Below are 17,621 nucleotides of genomic sequence, written 5' to 3' on the forward strand. Positions count from 1 at the left end.
TATTTTGCTTTTAGAATAGTTTTCATTGCATGGGACTGGCATTGTGAGATTTTTTTCTGTTGTGTAATTTTTTCCTTTTCCTCTTCATCTCTTATTTTTTGATCACTATCCTCATACAATCACCTCTAATTTAAGAGAGCACAAAAATATGCTGTCTTATGGACAAATCTGTCTGTCTGTTGCAAATGAATAGTGTAAATGAAAGAAAAATAAATAACCTCAAATGATCCTCATTTTCCAAACAAGATAGCACATAGGAGGAATTTGACAAGTATGTTTCTGACCTCACTGCAGCAGTTATTTCTGGGTAAATTTTCAATGCTTGAACCTTTAGCCTTGCAGTTTCAATGAAGATTAACAGAACTTCCTCAGCTACATTCACATATACACCCTTGAAATTGCTGTTCCCTTATTTCTCTTCTTCCCAACATAAACATTATTCTTTTTTCTTTCCTTTCTCCTTTATTTTTAAAATATATTTGTATAATTCTTCCCCAAAAGAAACTGCAAATAAAGGCCTGTTTATGGGGTTCTTTTTCCCTTAGTTCTCTTGATTAGTATGTATAGCTTAGGGCCCAATGGATAATTAAGAGCTTAGAAATTTGAGTTTAAAGACTGATATAGTTGCAAAAATTATGTTCTTTAAGATCCATTCCAGGTTACCAAATGAATTCTAAAACCAGAGTAGTAGGTAGTTTGTGTCTCAGACATGAAGCATTTTTTATCACTACTGACTGCTAAATTCCCTATGAAATAAGAAGGGCATTAGTTCTCTAATGTTTTCTATCATCTATTCACATACTTTTATTTGTAATAGAATGTATTAAATGACAGATTTAAAAATTGTTCCTTCACTAAGTTCTAGAATTAGATAATGTTGATAGAAATGATTTTTAATTAATATAGAAATAGTAACTAGTATATAGAACAAAATATATACTTTGCATATACATTTATATTAGTTACCCATATAAAATATGTGGAAGAGGTAATTAACATAAAATAATGTGTGTTATACTCACTTATAATTAAGTAAATGTCAGCTACTTTATTGCAGTGTCATGTTTTGTGGCTTTCATTAAAAATCATTGGCCCTTATTTTTGCTTCATTTTAGGTTTGTAGAAATATAATTAATTATTCACTCTTAACAGAAGAAAAATCTGTGATAAACACCTGGTTTCTACAATGAAATCTTCAATTTCCAATTTGTATGTTTTCTTTCAGCAAAAGTTGCCTTTTGTATTTTGGGACTTAAACTACAATAAAAGAAGTAAATTATAACTGGCTCCTCTTGTAACTGAGAAAATTTTCTGGTTAAATGTTATATACTAGACTAGACTCTAGTTTAGTATACTCTTCTGGTGTATTTTCAAATAGTATAAAATACTGTAGGATGCTGTTTATGGATGGAAGGAATCCCTTTTAAAGAGTTATACCACTTTAGCTGAGGAGTGAAACAGGCATGCTTTTATTGTTCTATATATTTTGAAGGCATTATTCAATATTGACTTCTTGTGAGACCTTTTCATGTATTCCTGTTGTTGTTTCCAAAGAAGGAAAAAAAAAAAGGCAAAGGACCTTGTCTCTGTATCTATCTTGTGAGTACTTGCTGTCATCTGTAGTTTCAGTGAATCCATAAATCCAAAGAGCCATAGGAAGTTTGCAGAGGGCATTGGATATTGTCAGGGTTAGGGCTGGCCCAGTTTTTCCATGTCAGAATTGAGTCTGTTCCACCTCACTGACTTTTGTTGCTGCAGAATGAGGTTCTGTTCCAGATTCTGTTATTCAGACAATAATTAAAAATTTATCTAGAAGGTACTGAGAAATTCCGGCATGCCTAGCTGTCTTCCTTCTCTGTGCCCTTAGTTCTCCTCCCTATTCAGCTTCAAAGGACAGATATTAAATGAATCCCATTCCAGTGATGCTCAGTGAACTCTTTTGCTGTGCAACTGGAGACAAATACAAATGTGATGATAGCGGTATCAAAATGGGCATGAGCAGGGATTGCTCCCAGTTGTCCTTTCACAGCCAGGCTCTGGTGTGTGAGAGCTGGCCCCATCCTGAACTATGGAATCATTGTCAATGAAATAGAAGACATGTGCCTGTTGCTGTTCAAGTAATTTCTCTCATGAAAAGCCTAGAAGAAATACGATCTTATTACTGGTAGAGGATGTCCAAAGAAAAGTCAAAAATGTGAGACATGGCAGTCAAAGATGTAGTTTAACTCCGTTACTTTTTATAATTGTTACATATTGTCAACAGAACTATCTTTTTTCAGTTTTTAGTGGATAAAAATGCTTTTTGCTTTTGTTGGTTTTTTTTTTTTTTTTTGCTCCTTAGAGGCACAATGGTTTTGTCCATTTTTCTGACTGGATTAGTTTTCATTCTACTGTTCTATCATGATTGTTCTTCAATACATGCATTTAATTCTTTTACATCTATTGAACTTCAAATATGTTGCACACCAAAGGAAACAAGCATAAAAATCAAACAGCATGCTTGCCTTGCCTGAGAGCCTGACTTTAGACAGAAATGCTGGTTTCATTGTGCTTTGTTTGTTGTGTTGATAGTTTTTTGGTTGGTTTGTTATTTTGTTTTTTGTGTTTTTTTTTTTTTGTTTTTTTTTTAATTTTTTTTTTATTTTTTTTGTGCGTGACTTTACACTTAAGTAAGCACTTAAGTATGTGACCAGCTTTACACCCAGGGTCACTACTGGGTGCTGTTCACACAAGTAAAGACACTTATGGGATGAGGATTGAAATCCCCAGTACAAATAAATACTGTGTTTATGACTCTGCACACTTCTTAGTAAACTCAGTGACTTCCTGACAGAGATAAGCACAGCTGGCAGGACTTCAGTGGTTAGATAACAGAGCAGAAACATTGTGTTTAATCTGCTTGTGATTCTTGCTCTCCTTTTGACGACATTCAGATAAATAGACACAGAACTCCACAGTAAAGCAAATTCAAATAGGGAAAACATTTCACTGAATGAAAGATCTTAAAATGTTATAAGTAGTTTTCCTCTCATTTTCTGATTTGTGAAGCAGTCAGAAAGGTTTTGTGATCTTGTTTTATGTCATTGGAGAATTGTTAAATTGGTAGAACAAGTTACACTCTGCCTTGCTTTTTAAGTTGCATCAAGATAGGTGAAATAAAAAAAAAATCCCCAAAGCAAGCGTAAGATGGAGATAATGTGTTAAACTGTGCAAGAGCTACAAAGATTGTTGTTTGGTTTAGTTTCTGTATACCAGAGAAATTACCAAGGAATTAGGTTACTCAGTCATAAATTTGCAGAGTTGCAGAAATGGAAGCTGTAATAAGAGTGTCTGGTAGGGAGAATGAAGCATTCTCCAGTTTGTTACTCAGTTCCTAGAGCTGAGGAACAAACTCAGGTTGCCCTCTGAGTCTATCAATGGAAGACTCTGTGTGATCATGTTTTCATATCTTGTTGCAGCACAGAACATCCCATTTTGCTTAATTCTTTTGTCACAGCTGCTAGTTTAGTTTGATACATATTTGTTTCAATGGAAATGAAAACTTTTGATCCAGCTTAAAAAAAGCAGTGTTTAACAGTTATTTGCAAACTGACCTTGTGTGTTTGGGGATTTTGTCATTTACATGGTATTATATCTGTTACATATGTCTTGGGGTTTGTTGTGGGATTTTAGTGGTATTAAGGTCAGATATTCAAATACAGCCATAGGAAAAACATAATCATCTTGTCTGTGCCTATTTATCTAAATAAATTAGAAAGTCATTCCTCAAATTTATTTATAGAAATCTCCAAATTTTTAAGTGTGTGGAATATCTGCACTATAGGACTTTGTTTAAAGCCAGTGCATGGGTTACAAAAATATGAATGAAAATATTTCTTATTTGAGATAGAAAGGCATATTTGAATTAACAGACTTAAAAAAGTGGCTTATTTAATCATATTATTTAATTGAACACAATGTGTTGATTGCAATTCAGGACATTTCATATATCTCACTTACAGACTTTTCTGACTATTGTTTCTGCCTGCATATGTCTTCTTTAATGGACAATAGTGGATAACTTCTGAGTGAACTGTGGTATAATTCTCAAATATTTGAGCTGTGAAAATTTTAAGTGTATGACTTGACTATTACTTTCAGATTCCTGTTGTTTGTGGCTGAAATTCTTCAGTGGTATTGTAAATAATGGGTTTCTTTATTATGTAATTTTTTCATGTTCTGACAAACATTCTAAAATGTAATATAAAATTATTTTTCGGAATTGCTACATAGTACTTTTTTGTATAGAAGGATTTAAGGATTGTTTTTGTATGTTTGAGGGTTTTTTTTGTTTATTTTCTTTTTTTTTAAGGATCACTTAATTGGAAAGCTGTATAGCAACTGTCTGAAATTTCAGGCAATGTTTTATGTTCTCTGACCCAAATCCATTCCCCTGCTCTGTTGGGGATGACTAGCTGTTCTTAATTTGTGTTATCCAGATTCTTTCACAAATCAGAACGAAACTGGGTTTTAATATATTCTTTTGTAGCGTGGTAATATGTAGTAATGTGTAATAAATAGAAAAAGATGATTAAATTCTAAAGCTCAGAAGAATTTGAAGCATTGTTAGAGAAATGTAAAAAATGTTTATTTATTCTGCTCTTGGGAGAAAATAAAATTAACTGCCATTGCCCATCCTTCTTGTCATACAATCTATTATGAATTAGGACTTGATGTGCAATGTGCCACATCAAGTATTTTCCTCTGTGCATCAATTAAGATCTCATTATTTTTTTCAAAATTTCAGGTGTCTAGAAGGCTTTAATAGTGGAACATTTCCAATTTTCTATGAGGACTCTCACTACATTATGCATGTGCTGAATTAGCTGACTTTTGTGCATCTTGAATTTTTTTAAAAATGTAATGAACTGAAGTGGGTATATTAACCAAGGGTGAATTATTAACTAGTCCCTTCTATTTATTGATGGGAGGCTTAAAGATAGCTAGAGCATGAATCTAGCTTGGAGGCTTTTTGCTCTTTTTAGTTTGGTTTGTTTCCATCATTCATTTTCCAAGGAAGAAAACTAGGACATCAATTCCTTTTAGAAAGAGAACGTTGTCACTGGATTTATAAACATTATATGTGCTGTACGCTTTTATCAGTTTCTTCAGGAGCTCAGAAATTTGTGATTATTTAGGTGACTGAAGCAAAGAAAATTTTAAAATTCATAGATTAGAATGTGAACTCCTAGTAGTTTGTTGTAGAAGATTGTATTACTGACTGTTCTTCCAGTGTGTCCTGGTTTAGGGCATACGAGCATCATATAGCCAAGCCAGAACACAGTGACACCCTCTAAAGTTGTCAGATGAAAATATGGATAATCTGTCTTCCCCATTTCCAGTGTTTTAAAAAATGGATTTCATTTGTACACTGTTGCCAGTAAAATCTGTTTTCATGTTTAATTGTACCTGAGTCATCTAATAGCTGTTATTTCCCAATCCTATTTAATTTGCTGTAGATTAGTTTAAAACTGTATGCAACTTAAATGTCACATCTGTGTTTATAATTGCCCCTACTGCCTTTGTGATGAAATGTCACCATGCAATTTTGTCAATATTTTGATGGTCTCTCATAGTCACAAAACTTTCCAGACACTTACAAGATTTTAAGTAAGAAAGCAGTTAATTGAAATATGGCTGCATAAGTGTATGGGTTTTTTTTTTTTTTTGTTAGCCACAGGGAGAGTGACAGTTTTCCTTTTGTATTTTTCAGACTTTGCTAGGACTTTTCCTTTTGAGGAAAGCATTCTCTATGTTGTCTCCAGGATGCCCATACTTGTAACTGGGTACAGCACAAAGAAATGTCAGGGAACGTAACCACTCTTAACAGTAAACCAGTTGATTCTTAAATGTCTTGAGGCTGGAAAGAAACCTGTTGCATCTAGGTTACATGGGAAAATGTAACAATACAGGGTGCAAAGCATGAGGATGCATGAGCACAAACTGAACAGACAAAATGTGTTAACATCCTTTGACAAAGACTGTTTAAAAATAGGAAAACAAATTATGGAAGCACCATGTGCAGACAAGGCAGAGATATCTCCAGGCAAGTAGGAGACCATGGAAGAGTGCAGGACTAAAATTTATAAGAGATAGAAGGTGGAGACAGATAGGAGAAGGGGAATCAGATGGCTTACACAGTAGCATTGGAAACAGAGGTGGCCACATCTTTTCCTCTTCCTAGGAAAAGGAAATCTGTAGAGAAATTGGCAATTCCATTGTGGCTGGAAGTGAATTTGGGAAGAGAGGAGGTTCCTATGGCAGGCAAGGTTAGGTCTGCAGGAGCCTCAGTATACGGAAGGGCAATGCATGTCTCTGTCAGGGCCTTAACTGAGGGTGTTTTTTATTTAGTTATCTGTTTGTTGAGTGATGGAGACCAAAAAATAAGCAACTGTATCTACGTGAGAACTCCTTAGTAACTGTAAAGATAAGAGAACAAAAATTTAGTTCACAGATCATATTATTTTCTAACTCTCCACTCTTTAGCATGTCTCATTTTTCCTGTTGGAAGCAGTAGATCTCACCAAACAGTGGTGGTGCCCAGGCTATCACTTCCTCTGCCCTTTAGAGCATGACCTCTGACAGGTCATGGTGCTGGTTTGGGCTCAGCTACTTCTGTGCAAAATGAATATGCTAGCAATACCCAGCCTTGAAAAGTACCCATGAGATACATAGATGCTGTCCCTTCAATTTTGCTTGCCATGCTCTTTACAGCTTAAACAACCTCTTAAATTCTTAAAAAAAGTTTGAACAAGGCATAGCATTAAAGTTTTCAGGAAGCAGTTTGGAGAAAAACAATTAAGTATTATTTTTATGTAAAGTGATTTCATGTCCTGTGTAGTTTCTATTCAGTAGACATTAAAGAACTGAATTCAAATTGTTTCATGTCAGCAAAGGGTAGAGACTCCTGGTCTGCAGCAGAGATGTCTCAGTGCAGGATGAGGGTGAACACATAGAGGGAAAAAAATGTAGAGACCTGACACCACTGTGCAGTAAAGCACCATTCGTTGTCTGTTTGGAAGGGACTATTTCAGGAAAACAGCTTTAGTCCCATGCTAATACTGACACAAATCACATTTCAGAAAAAAACCCACATGAACCTTCACATTAGCTGGGTCAGAAGAAATGTGAAAACTCGTGTAGGATCTCCATATAAAGCATCAGATAAATGAGAATAAACCCACACTCTTGAGACTGAAGAAAACAGAAAGAAAGAATGAGATTGTTAGCTAAATATCATGTGTAACAGTAAGATTTGGCTGTGGTTACCCAGTGACAACACAAAGATGAAAACTTCTCTTTCAGTCATTTCGGCATTTGTTCTTTATACTGTAGCTTTGACTTAATGGAGGGAATCAGTGATCAGACCTCTCTTGCTGTGGGCATTGTGTAAAGATCCAATAGAGTACTCACATTCAGATCTGCTTTCAAATTTAGGGGATAAAAAAACACAAAGGGTTTTGAAATTCCGTATGTAAATGTTATGCCATTATAGCATCTGTGGAAACATGATTGCTAGTAGCATATTAAATCTCATAAATTTGTAGCCATTAGAGCAGCATGAGTTTTCCTGAGGTAGGAGTAGTAATGATATTTTCTTAATCAATCTGTGAATGTGCAGGGAGTGTATTTATCATTACTCTCTTGAGTCTTATAGAGACAATAAACACTTAAATCCTTGTCCTCATCTGAATAACAACAAATTTCATGTATCATTTTCCTTGACACTTTGTATAGATTTGTAGACAGCAAATTCAGAATAGTCAACATAATGTATAATTTCTTTATCTTTTTACAGAGAGAAACCAAGGGTCAGTTTCTTATCGATCACATCTGCAACTATTACAGCTTGCTGGAAAAAGACTATTTTGGCATTCGATATGTTGACCCTGAGAAGCAGAGGGTATGTATATAATCTCTAACTAAATTTGCTTTAAAGTAAACTTAATTGATATTTTTTTAATAAGAATGTGTGTTCTGATGCAAAGTTATGTATCTCTGAGGATTTGTACTTGGGCTGTAATCTGTAAAGGTTCCTAAAGTGGCATTATTAAATTAATTTCCCCCTCACTTAATCTATTTATTATCATGCTATTACTGTATTATTAGTATTATGATTTGTGTAGTTCTGGGCACTTAAACTAGAACCGAATCTATAGGCATGACTCAGACAACGCAGAGCAGCTCTAGGCTCTGACCGTGTGCTGGAATTTGGGATTTTTAATTTTCTCTTAGTGCATGATTTTTGGGATATGTAAGAAGAAATCCTATTATGTTTATCAGGTAAAAGCAGTCATTCTGTTTCACCCATCACAGGGTACCTGGACTTAAAATCTGTAATATAGAAAACAGATGTGATTTGTCAAGCTTTGGAGGGTTCTTCAGGCTGGTCCTCCCTATAAGCATCTTTACATTTCTGCAATAAAAAGTTCTCAGGCCTGTGCTCTAGACATTTTTGTGTACAGCAATTAGTCATCCTTCCTAGGTGTTAGGTGGTTCTGCAGGTTATATTTCATAGGTGATTTGCTGCTGCTACCCCTACATGGCTTCAGATTGTATGAGAGTAGGGGCAAATGGTGAACACAGAAAGCAGAAGTCCTGAGATACTGAAATTCAGAACTGCTTCTTCACCATGTTGTCCTGCTGGTTTCAGTATTAAGACTTAGATATGTGACTTTAAATATCTTGGGTACATATAATGGCATTTAATCTCTGGAAAAAATTACCAGTTTGAAGCTTCTGTGATTGAAAATGAAAAAAATAATTTGGCTGGATACCTCTTACTACACCTTAATTAGTTTTGTCAAAAATCACAGGGGTTGGGTTATCACCATCAGCTCAACCTTATAGAATTGCAAACGCTTTGCAAAGCTACACCAAATAGTTTCCATTGCATCCCCCTTTTAAAGTGAAAATAATTAGCAGTTAGTTTCACCAGTGTTCTTAATTCTTCACAATCATAAAAGTTATAGAGTCGTTCACTTCTTTGGAATTGATAGGAAGATTAGGTTGGGTTAATAATTGGGCTATAATTAAGTAAAACTTTACAAACACTTCTGTTGGGTGTTTCTCTGACAGTCACTCAAAAAACCTACAGAAAAGTTATTTTACTTAACGGAAGTAAAGAGGGTCTTTTAAATAAAACCAAATTTTTGTCAAAATACTTTAAGATAGTGATACTTCAGAAAAGAACTCCAAAACCTGGAAGTGATTGTGATGCCCATTACATCACACTGTATGTGGTTCCCACATTTCAAAGAGCTGTTGGCTATATTGTTAGCTAAATTTGCTGCACTGTCTAATCCATCATGGCTATACAGTTGCTGCTTTACATCTCATAGTATAGGTAATTTAGTGCTAAGTTTATGGAAGATTCTACAGAAGCTAAAATTTTTTATTGCTTAGCAGCACGAGACAATTGGAGAAAAAAAAATTTGTTATAACCTAAAAAATTTTGTGTTTTCATTTCCCTTTTTATCCCACAACTAGAGAATACTGTTGCCATTCTGTGTAGTATGGACCAGTACCAATTGCTCTCATGTTTTCAAGCATATCAATAACGTCTCTCTATTTCTTTATTTTAAATTCTGTCATGAATTAGGACATGATTTATAAGGGACCCTTTTTTGTACAGACTTAAATGCTATGTTGATGAGTTGAAAGCAATGTACATTCTTTTATGTAACAATTCACAAAAATAAGCTATTTTTATATTCAATACCTTATACTGTTGCAAACATCTTCCTGGAAGCCCAAGAATTCCTTATTTCTGCACCCCAGCAATGACATGAATATATGATAACCCAGACACTCCCACATATCTCCAGGCTTTGCCACCTCATGGTTACTGTAAAAAGTTAATTCTGTCCTGGCCAAAACCAGGACAGCTCACTAAAAACTATGGAAATTGCAGTTTTGAATTTATGAGGTACCAATTTATGAGGTATGTGGCAGTTTTCCTCACTGTTTTTATTTTAGCAATTGTGAGTTTAGATGCCTGGAATTCATCTAACAAAAACTCATCAGTAGTTCCCTAGGTATGTGGTTAAAGAGATATGCTATAACAAGTATAAGATCACAGGAGAAATGTCATATGGCTGTAGCCACTATACAGGTATGAGTACTTATATTTCTGTAGAAGAAATTTTCAAATTTCCATGGAATAAGTGTATTTGTAATTTGGTCGAAGAGATTTCCAAGACTTAGTGGAATTCTTACAGGTCCCAGTGAAGAGAAAGGGACACACATTTTCCACAGTACATTACTAGGGCTTGGTGAGATGTGCCACGGAACACAAACAGTAGCCCGGCAAAGATCAGTAGGTGGATTTCAGCAACAGCTGCTTTCCGAATTTAAACCTTGTGGTTTGGGCAAGCACAATTATTTTGAAGGAAAGCGATAGTTCATGCTGTCATGTTAGTTGATAATGTGTGTGACAATGTACTTCAGTGTCCCAGAGACAAATAAAGGGATGTGGGAAAACGAATAAAGTGACTATCGACTAGTCTGGTTTTAGTGCATGGCATGGCTATGGTAACAGACAACACTTTGTTTTTCTCTTAGGACTGTATTTGCAGGAAGGTATAAATATCATTAGGCTCTAATGAGACCTCAGCTGCTCTGATCTAGATATCTGTATTCAAGGAAGATCAACTTAACTGAAGATGGAAAGAGGGGAGAAGGTGTATTAGAAGCATAAAGAGAGTGGAGAGCTTGTTTATGAGATGATTCTAAGAAGAACACACCCTTTTAGTGCAGGAAAAAAAGGCTAGGAAGACAGGGTTAAAAGGCTAGGAAGATAGGAAAGATACATGCATCAGAGTGTAAAATAGAAAGAAAAAAAATGTTTAAGCAAGGGAGGTGGTTCTTACAGTAGTAAGAGCTGCACTGTCTGAGACAGTCCTAATGGAGGCAGTAGGGATCTTTCACCAGGCTGGTCAATAATTTTGGGAGAATTCTCTATAATTTTATGGAAGGGGTTTATATTAAATATCAGCAAAGATAGAGACTAAGCACCATCTTCTGACTGTTCTTTCAAACCACATGTAATAGGACCTGAAACAAGAAAGCATAACTCTTTTTAGGAGGGTTATTGTTGATTCTGACATACATAGCACACAATGGGTGTTGCTTTGCTGAATTTCTTGGAAATGCTAAATGCCTCTGTTGTAGCATTTTATATGTTGCAGATTTTTATATTCAATCGCATAGTCTCTGTGTTTGCACAGAATGGGCTATATCACTGGTTCCAAATGAAACTGCCAAAATCATGCATTTAATTCTGGCTTTTAGTGAATTATTCTTGATTGATTTTTTTTGAACAGTGATGTACAAAATAATAGTATATTATTATACAGTGTACACACACACAAATATATATATGAAAAATTATGCAGATTTATGCCACTGGCATTTAGTCTAGCAGTGATGCTTGCCTCCATTTTATTAAGTTTTAATTTTTTTTGTGCAAAGGTTCCATAGTTGCTCTGAAAGCTAATTTGCAGTCTTTTTGTTTTATAATGAGGGAGCTCAAGCAGGCAAAAATGCCAGCTTTAATTAATCCAAAATATCTTCTAAATGTAGAGTATGCTACTAAAATGTAGCATTTTGACTTAGGAGTATGAAAATGTTTGATTGAGTTTGAGAAGTTAAAAAATTAATTGTTTCAATATTTCAGATGTTTAAAATTAAATGTTTCAAGGTTTATGTTTAGAATATTCAGAATTTCTGACTGTGTAAAAAATGTAGAAAATTGAGCTAATTGTCTTATGTAAAAAAAAAAAATTGAAATACAGGAAAACAGCTGGTGTTTTTATAGGTTATTTTTCAAATAAGTAATAATATATATTTCTTCCTCTCCCCAACTCTGCTTTTATAATAATCCTTTCCTCCTACATAAATAAACATGTGTGTATATTTTGGACATACTTAAACTTTTTTGAGCATACATAAACTTTAAAAAATTTTCTATAGTTTTCCATATTCTTCTCCAGACAAACTCTGGATGACACTCTTAACAGAAGGTAGCATTTTATTTTCTTTTATGTCTATGGGAGAGTAACAGTGACAATAAAATCAAATTGAACTAGTAGTTAAAAACCCTAGGTTCTCCACCGTGTTGTACCTTTTAGTGTCACATTTGGATGGTCTTTTGGGGAAACTTTGCCTTAGTGTAGATTCAAAAATGTCAGTGGTGTACTAATAGTATGCAGTAAATTGTGGTATGCCATTTTATGTCTAATGATACTGAGAACAAAGGAGTTCCTAGTGTTCATATATTAACTGTTAATTTTTTCATGTGGATTTCTGAGACAGTATGTGGGGTCATGTTGCCTTTCTCCCTGACTCTAAACATTTGAACAACATTTGAACATTTAATGAGTAACATTTGAAGCTACTTTTGATAAAATTTGACTAGGGCAGAGATCATCCCTCTGCACTTGGCACTGGTGAGGCCACAACTGGAATCCTGTGTTTGTTCTGGGCCCCTCACTTTAAAAAGGACTTTGAGGTGCTGGAGAGTGTCCGGAGAAGACCAACAAGGCTTGTGAAAGGACTAGAAAACCTGTCTTATGAGGAATGGCTGAGGGATCTGGGTTTGTTTAGTCTGGAGGAGAGGAGGCTCAGGGGGAACTTCATCACTCTCCACAGCTCCCTGAAAGGAGGGTGTAGTGAGGTGGGCGCTGGTTTCCTCTACTGTGCCAGCAGTCAGAGGACTAGAGGAAATGGCCTTAAAATGAGACAGGGAAAATTCAGACTAGTTATTAAGAAATTTTTTTCACTGTTAGGGTGGTCAGGAAATAGGTTTCCCAGGGAGGTGATAGAGTCACCATCCTTGGCAGTCTGAAGAGAAGTCTGGATCTGTTGCTGGGTTATGTGGTTAGTGATTTAAGGGTTATATTGCTAGTGCTGGGTGAAGGATGGGACTGGATGGTGTTAAAGATGTCTTCCAGCCTTGATGGTTTTATGATTCTATATAGTTCTCATGTGTTAAGTTCCTCTATGGGTTCATGAAGATTAGCTGCCACATTGGTGGATAGAACCCTGTTATTTTTCTTACTGAGGAGAGCACTGAAAACCAAACCCAGCCCAGGAAATCTCAAGAGAATAAAGAGACATTGATACATTGTAAGATACACTGTAAGAACACAGGAACATCATTTTGGAGCTTTTACTTTTTAACAGTTTCAAATAGGAATCATGCCTGGACGGGCTGTTACTGATTCTCCTGCTGAAGGAACTATTCCTGGTACCTTTCCATATACTAGATACCATATTGAGGCCAATTGTCACACTCCCACACTTGTGGAAATGCAGAATGGCTTATTCTCTGGGTTTATTGTGTAGCATCTTTGTGGTTTTGGACTGATACAAGATGAGAATAGGATGACAGAGTGAAGTTGCTGTTCAACATCTTCTCTAGAGTGGATTTCTTGTTGAAAGAGGCTGTTGTTCTTGAGTGCAAGGGGAGATTCAGCTGAAAAATGCGAGTGTGGTAAAAGATAGTCTTTAAGTCCCTTCAGAAGGGCACCTGAGCAATCTGAGCAATGATTTAAACTTTGAAATACTTCTCTCTTTTTTTTTTTTTGTTTTTTTTTTTTACTCCCAGTGGATCAATCTGAGCACAATGCTTGGGATTTTGTTTTTGAGTGTGGAAGTTTGAGGTGGTAGTTAGACAGAAATACCTTGGAGCTACCCATGGTGTAGGTTGGAAACGTCATGAAAAGGCTTTGTAGGACCCTGAAGCAATTGTGAAGTCTTACCTGTCACTGTGGAGATGTCTGAAATCATAATCACCCTTAAGCATTAAGATGCTTTGTCATGTGGGTGTACTGCAGGGCTGTCTGGGAGTAGCAGAGCAGCGCAGTGGTTTTAGCTCTGTGCTTGTACGAAAATAAAGCTTTCAAATTAGTAAAACTACTCTATGAGTACACTCCCTCTATGCAGCTGATCCTGAATGGTAGCTTTGAGTACACTGGAATTTTCTGACTTTCCCAGAGCATAGAGCCTGGTTTGCTGCTTTGATAGGGGGGTGACATTGGATACTATGGATTTGTTGGCATGCCTGCTAATTTCCCCCTAAAGAACTATTGCAGATAAAATTCTCATTTTGCTTTCAAGCTTAAATATGGTGAAAATTGGGTGACACAGATATAGGGGTTTTTTTTGGTCAGATTTTATTTCATTTGTTTCACTAGTAAGGGTGGTGTATACCAAAGTGTATCACTTATCTGGGCAGAATATTTGTTTAATTTTACAACCTAAGTAGTTCAGCATTGTGCCAGTATTTACTAGGAAAGGAAATTAATCTCTGGTCCATTAGTAATTAATTTCTTTATCATGAAGTAGTGGTTCTGTTTTTAATGGGAGCTATAGACAAAATGTACAGCAGTTCCTCATCAGAGGGACCTTGGGAAAAGGTCATCAAATCTTGGGTGCAGCTGATCTCTGCTTTAGCAAGAGCAGCTTTTTAATACATGTTTCTAAAAATGTGTACCTAGTCCCACATGAGAGTGGTGGAGGTTGGCAGAAAGACATATCAGACAACTTGCAACCTCAGTTTAATGAAGTTATGTTTTTAAGGACTTGCAATACTCCACACAGTTAGGAGTAGAGACCAGTCTGGGAGATCTTCAGTCTCTGTGAAGGGGTAGAACAGAAGTATTATGGGCAGAACCCCAGGGTAACTGAGCTATAAGTTAATAAAAACCTTAATCCTTATCCATGCACATGAACCTCTGTTCCAGGGCAGAGTTATCACAAAAGTTATTGCATTTGTATGAACTTTTGCTGCAATGCTGCTTGCTGTGTGCTGTTCAGGTCATGTTAGTTCAAAATAATAGAACTGGAAAAGGAACAAAGAAGGCTGTGAGAATTATATCTAATAGAAATGGATTTCATCCAGAGCTGGAGTAAAAAATAATATGTCTAGGAAAAGAGGTGAGTGAGAATGAATAAGAGAGAGTCAGAGAGTAAGCAAAAGTAAATGAGACAGAAAAATATGTTGTAAAATAACTTGGAGAAGGTGATCAGGGAAAAGTTGCCCTGTAATTCTTAGAACTGAGACACTCAAAGTAAACTAAGTGTAAAGTCACTGGTATTGAGAAATAGTTTTTAGAAAACCATAGGCAGTAATAAAATTCATTGTAGCTGTCATGAATTTGAAAGAAGTGTTAAAAATTGGAGTTTGGACAAATTGTTAAAAGCCTACAAAGATTTAAAACGAATTTTAATGGAGGCTGGGAGCCCATTGAGCACAATGGGAGCTACTGCTCTTGTTCTTTCTCTAAGTGCTTGTTTCAGACCATTTTCAGAGACTAAGTGCTGAATTAAATGGCCTCATGCTTTTACTAGTAGAGCTGCATTTATGTACTAAACAAAAATTTGACAGAAATGAATAGTAGTATGAAGAGAATATATACTTATATATATACTTAATTCAGCAGAAATATTACTAACTAAATATCTTGTGTGAAGATTAGTAAACCTGTAAATGAAATCCTTTAATATTATCATATATTGATAAAAACAAAGATTTTTTTTCCCATTGGTTGTGAACCTGTTTTCTTTGAGAATATGGTGGCTCAGGTATCCATCAATATATGCAGATTTTATGGCCAGATGTTCAGCTGATGTAGAGACTATGGATAAGTTCCAACATACGGCAGTGATAATTTGGAAATTTGTTTAATAAATGCCAGTTCAGAATCATATTCTGAACCAGTGATTCTGCTCCAGTGTATGTGACTACCTTTTCTGGACCAGATAAATGTTTGTGATAGTGATGTACCTTGTTTCTTTCTCATTAACATGCCACTAAATAACATTGGTGCTCTGATTTTGGAAAAAATACAGAGGAGAAGATCTTTTGCTATGGCAGAACAATGTCAATATTCTTGATATAAAAGTTCTTGAAACCATGAGACAGCAGTGTTGGCCTCAGGGCATGAAGAAGGAGACACAAATTATGCCCTAGGTCCTTTGGCATCTCTTGTGCCTGTAAGAGTTGCCTGCCACCTAATTAATTCCCCTGTCTGAACTTCTGTGAGCTTTGGATAGGTATTTATTTGTTTGTTTGTTTTTGTTTGGTTGGTTGGTTTGGGTTTTTTTTTTGGCAGTCCCTATGCAAGTCCCTTCTTTGAAGCTGAAGCAAATTTACCCTGATTTTGCTCTTCATTCAAGAAAAATATTAGATATTCATTTTTATTAATATAGGTTTATTTTCAAGATTAATATAAGGAGTTTTCAATAAAATTAATTATTCTTTTAATTTTCTAGCAGTGTTTCATATCTCCATTCTCCTGCTATTTTCTGTCGATTAAACAAAGTTTTCCAATCCAGCCCTTGTCTGAAGTATTTTTGAAAAACCTGCAGGTTCTTCTGATTCTGTTTTACTGTATGCAAATCCAAGCACTTGGCTAAGTATTGCTTTCTGAATGAAATTTAAGTATTCATAGTATTTGGCCACTTTCAGTTGCCCCTTCCTAACTGCTCCTCTTCCAAACACAGAGACATAATCAAAAGCCTCTAGGCTGGGAAGAGATGAGACTTTGCTTTGCTTCCAGTGCTTTGAGGCACTAGAACAGGTTGCCCAGAGAAGCTGTGGATGGCCCATCCGTGGGAGTGTTCAAGGCCATGTTGGATGAAACTCTGAGTAACGTGGTCTTATGACACATGTCTCTGTCAATGGAATGGGAGGTGGAACAAAACAGTCTTAAAGTCCCTTTCCACCCAGGCCATTCTTTGATTCTATCACTGCTTCCTTTTTCCTCACAGCTTCTTATTTAAAACTCTTAACCCTGTGCTGGATCAAGACTAAGCTCGGTCCTCTCAGACCTTCTCAGTGAATGGCTTCATTTGAAACAGGTCAAAACAGGCTGAAGTGTTTTTCACCAAAAGCATATCAGTGTTTGTGGAGTTAAATTGAGTTTCTAGAATGGTGCTTTTACCCTTGCAGGGTGTCCTTGTTCACCCTGAGCTTTTGCTGTGAAAGCTGATAGCACATCAGCTGCTCAGCATTTGTGGGTAAGCAAGAACACACCTGGCCTAGCTAATGACTACTCAGCGCCACTTAAGGGCTGATCAGAGGTGAAGGCTCTATTTACAAAGCAAAAATTGCACTAGTCTAAAACACAGCATACAGTTGCAATGAAATCTGAGTCAGAAGGTGATGCTCAGCATATTTTATCATCCAGCACCAAAAGTGATATCTGTGACAGTTTGCTTATGCACCACTGGCACTTGAAGCACCAAGACTCGTTAGCTATCCCATGACTGACCTTCAAGATTTCTGTGTATCTTTCTCTCACCCTTCTGTTTTCTGTGAGAGCACCTGTCAGATCTCTGAGATACCTAGCAGCTACTGAAACCTCTTGTGGAAAAGAGATTAGAAATTAGTAGTGCTGAACATGAATCTCCTCTCAGGATGCTTGGCAATGTGTTAACAGGATTAGGATCAAAGTATTTTCTTCCCCATTGGGCAGCAACCATGTTGCTAACGTGCTTTCAATGAAACAAGAAGTTCAGCCCCTGCAGGAATGATTTCTGGTGATCATTAGCTACTATCACACGTAAAGCCTACA

At 36.0% G+C, this 17,621-nt stretch overlaps 1 protein-coding gene across 1 annotated transcript in view; it reads left to right on the top strand.

The window, feature by feature from the left end:
* The window catches only part of FRMD3 (FERM domain containing 3), a 131,901-nt gene that overhangs the window by 50,192 nt on the left and 64,088 nt on the right, over positions 1 to 17,621 (top strand). The window contains exon 2 of the mRNA XM_071424864.1: positions 7,838 to 7,942. Coding sequence (XP_071280965.1) covers positions 7,838 to 7,942 — 105 coding nt within the window. The remainder of the gene's footprint in view (positions 1 to 7,837; positions 7,943 to 17,621) is intronic.

The sequence above is a fragment of the Agelaius tricolor genome, unplaced genomic scaffold (genome assembly GCF_023055355.1).
Source record: "Agelaius tricolor isolate 1412-34295 unplaced genomic scaffold, bAgeTri1.0.p SCAF_4, whole genome shotgun sequence".
In the NCBI taxonomy this organism is placed as follows: Eukaryota; Metazoa; Chordata; class Aves; order Passeriformes; family Icteridae; genus Agelaius; species Agelaius tricolor.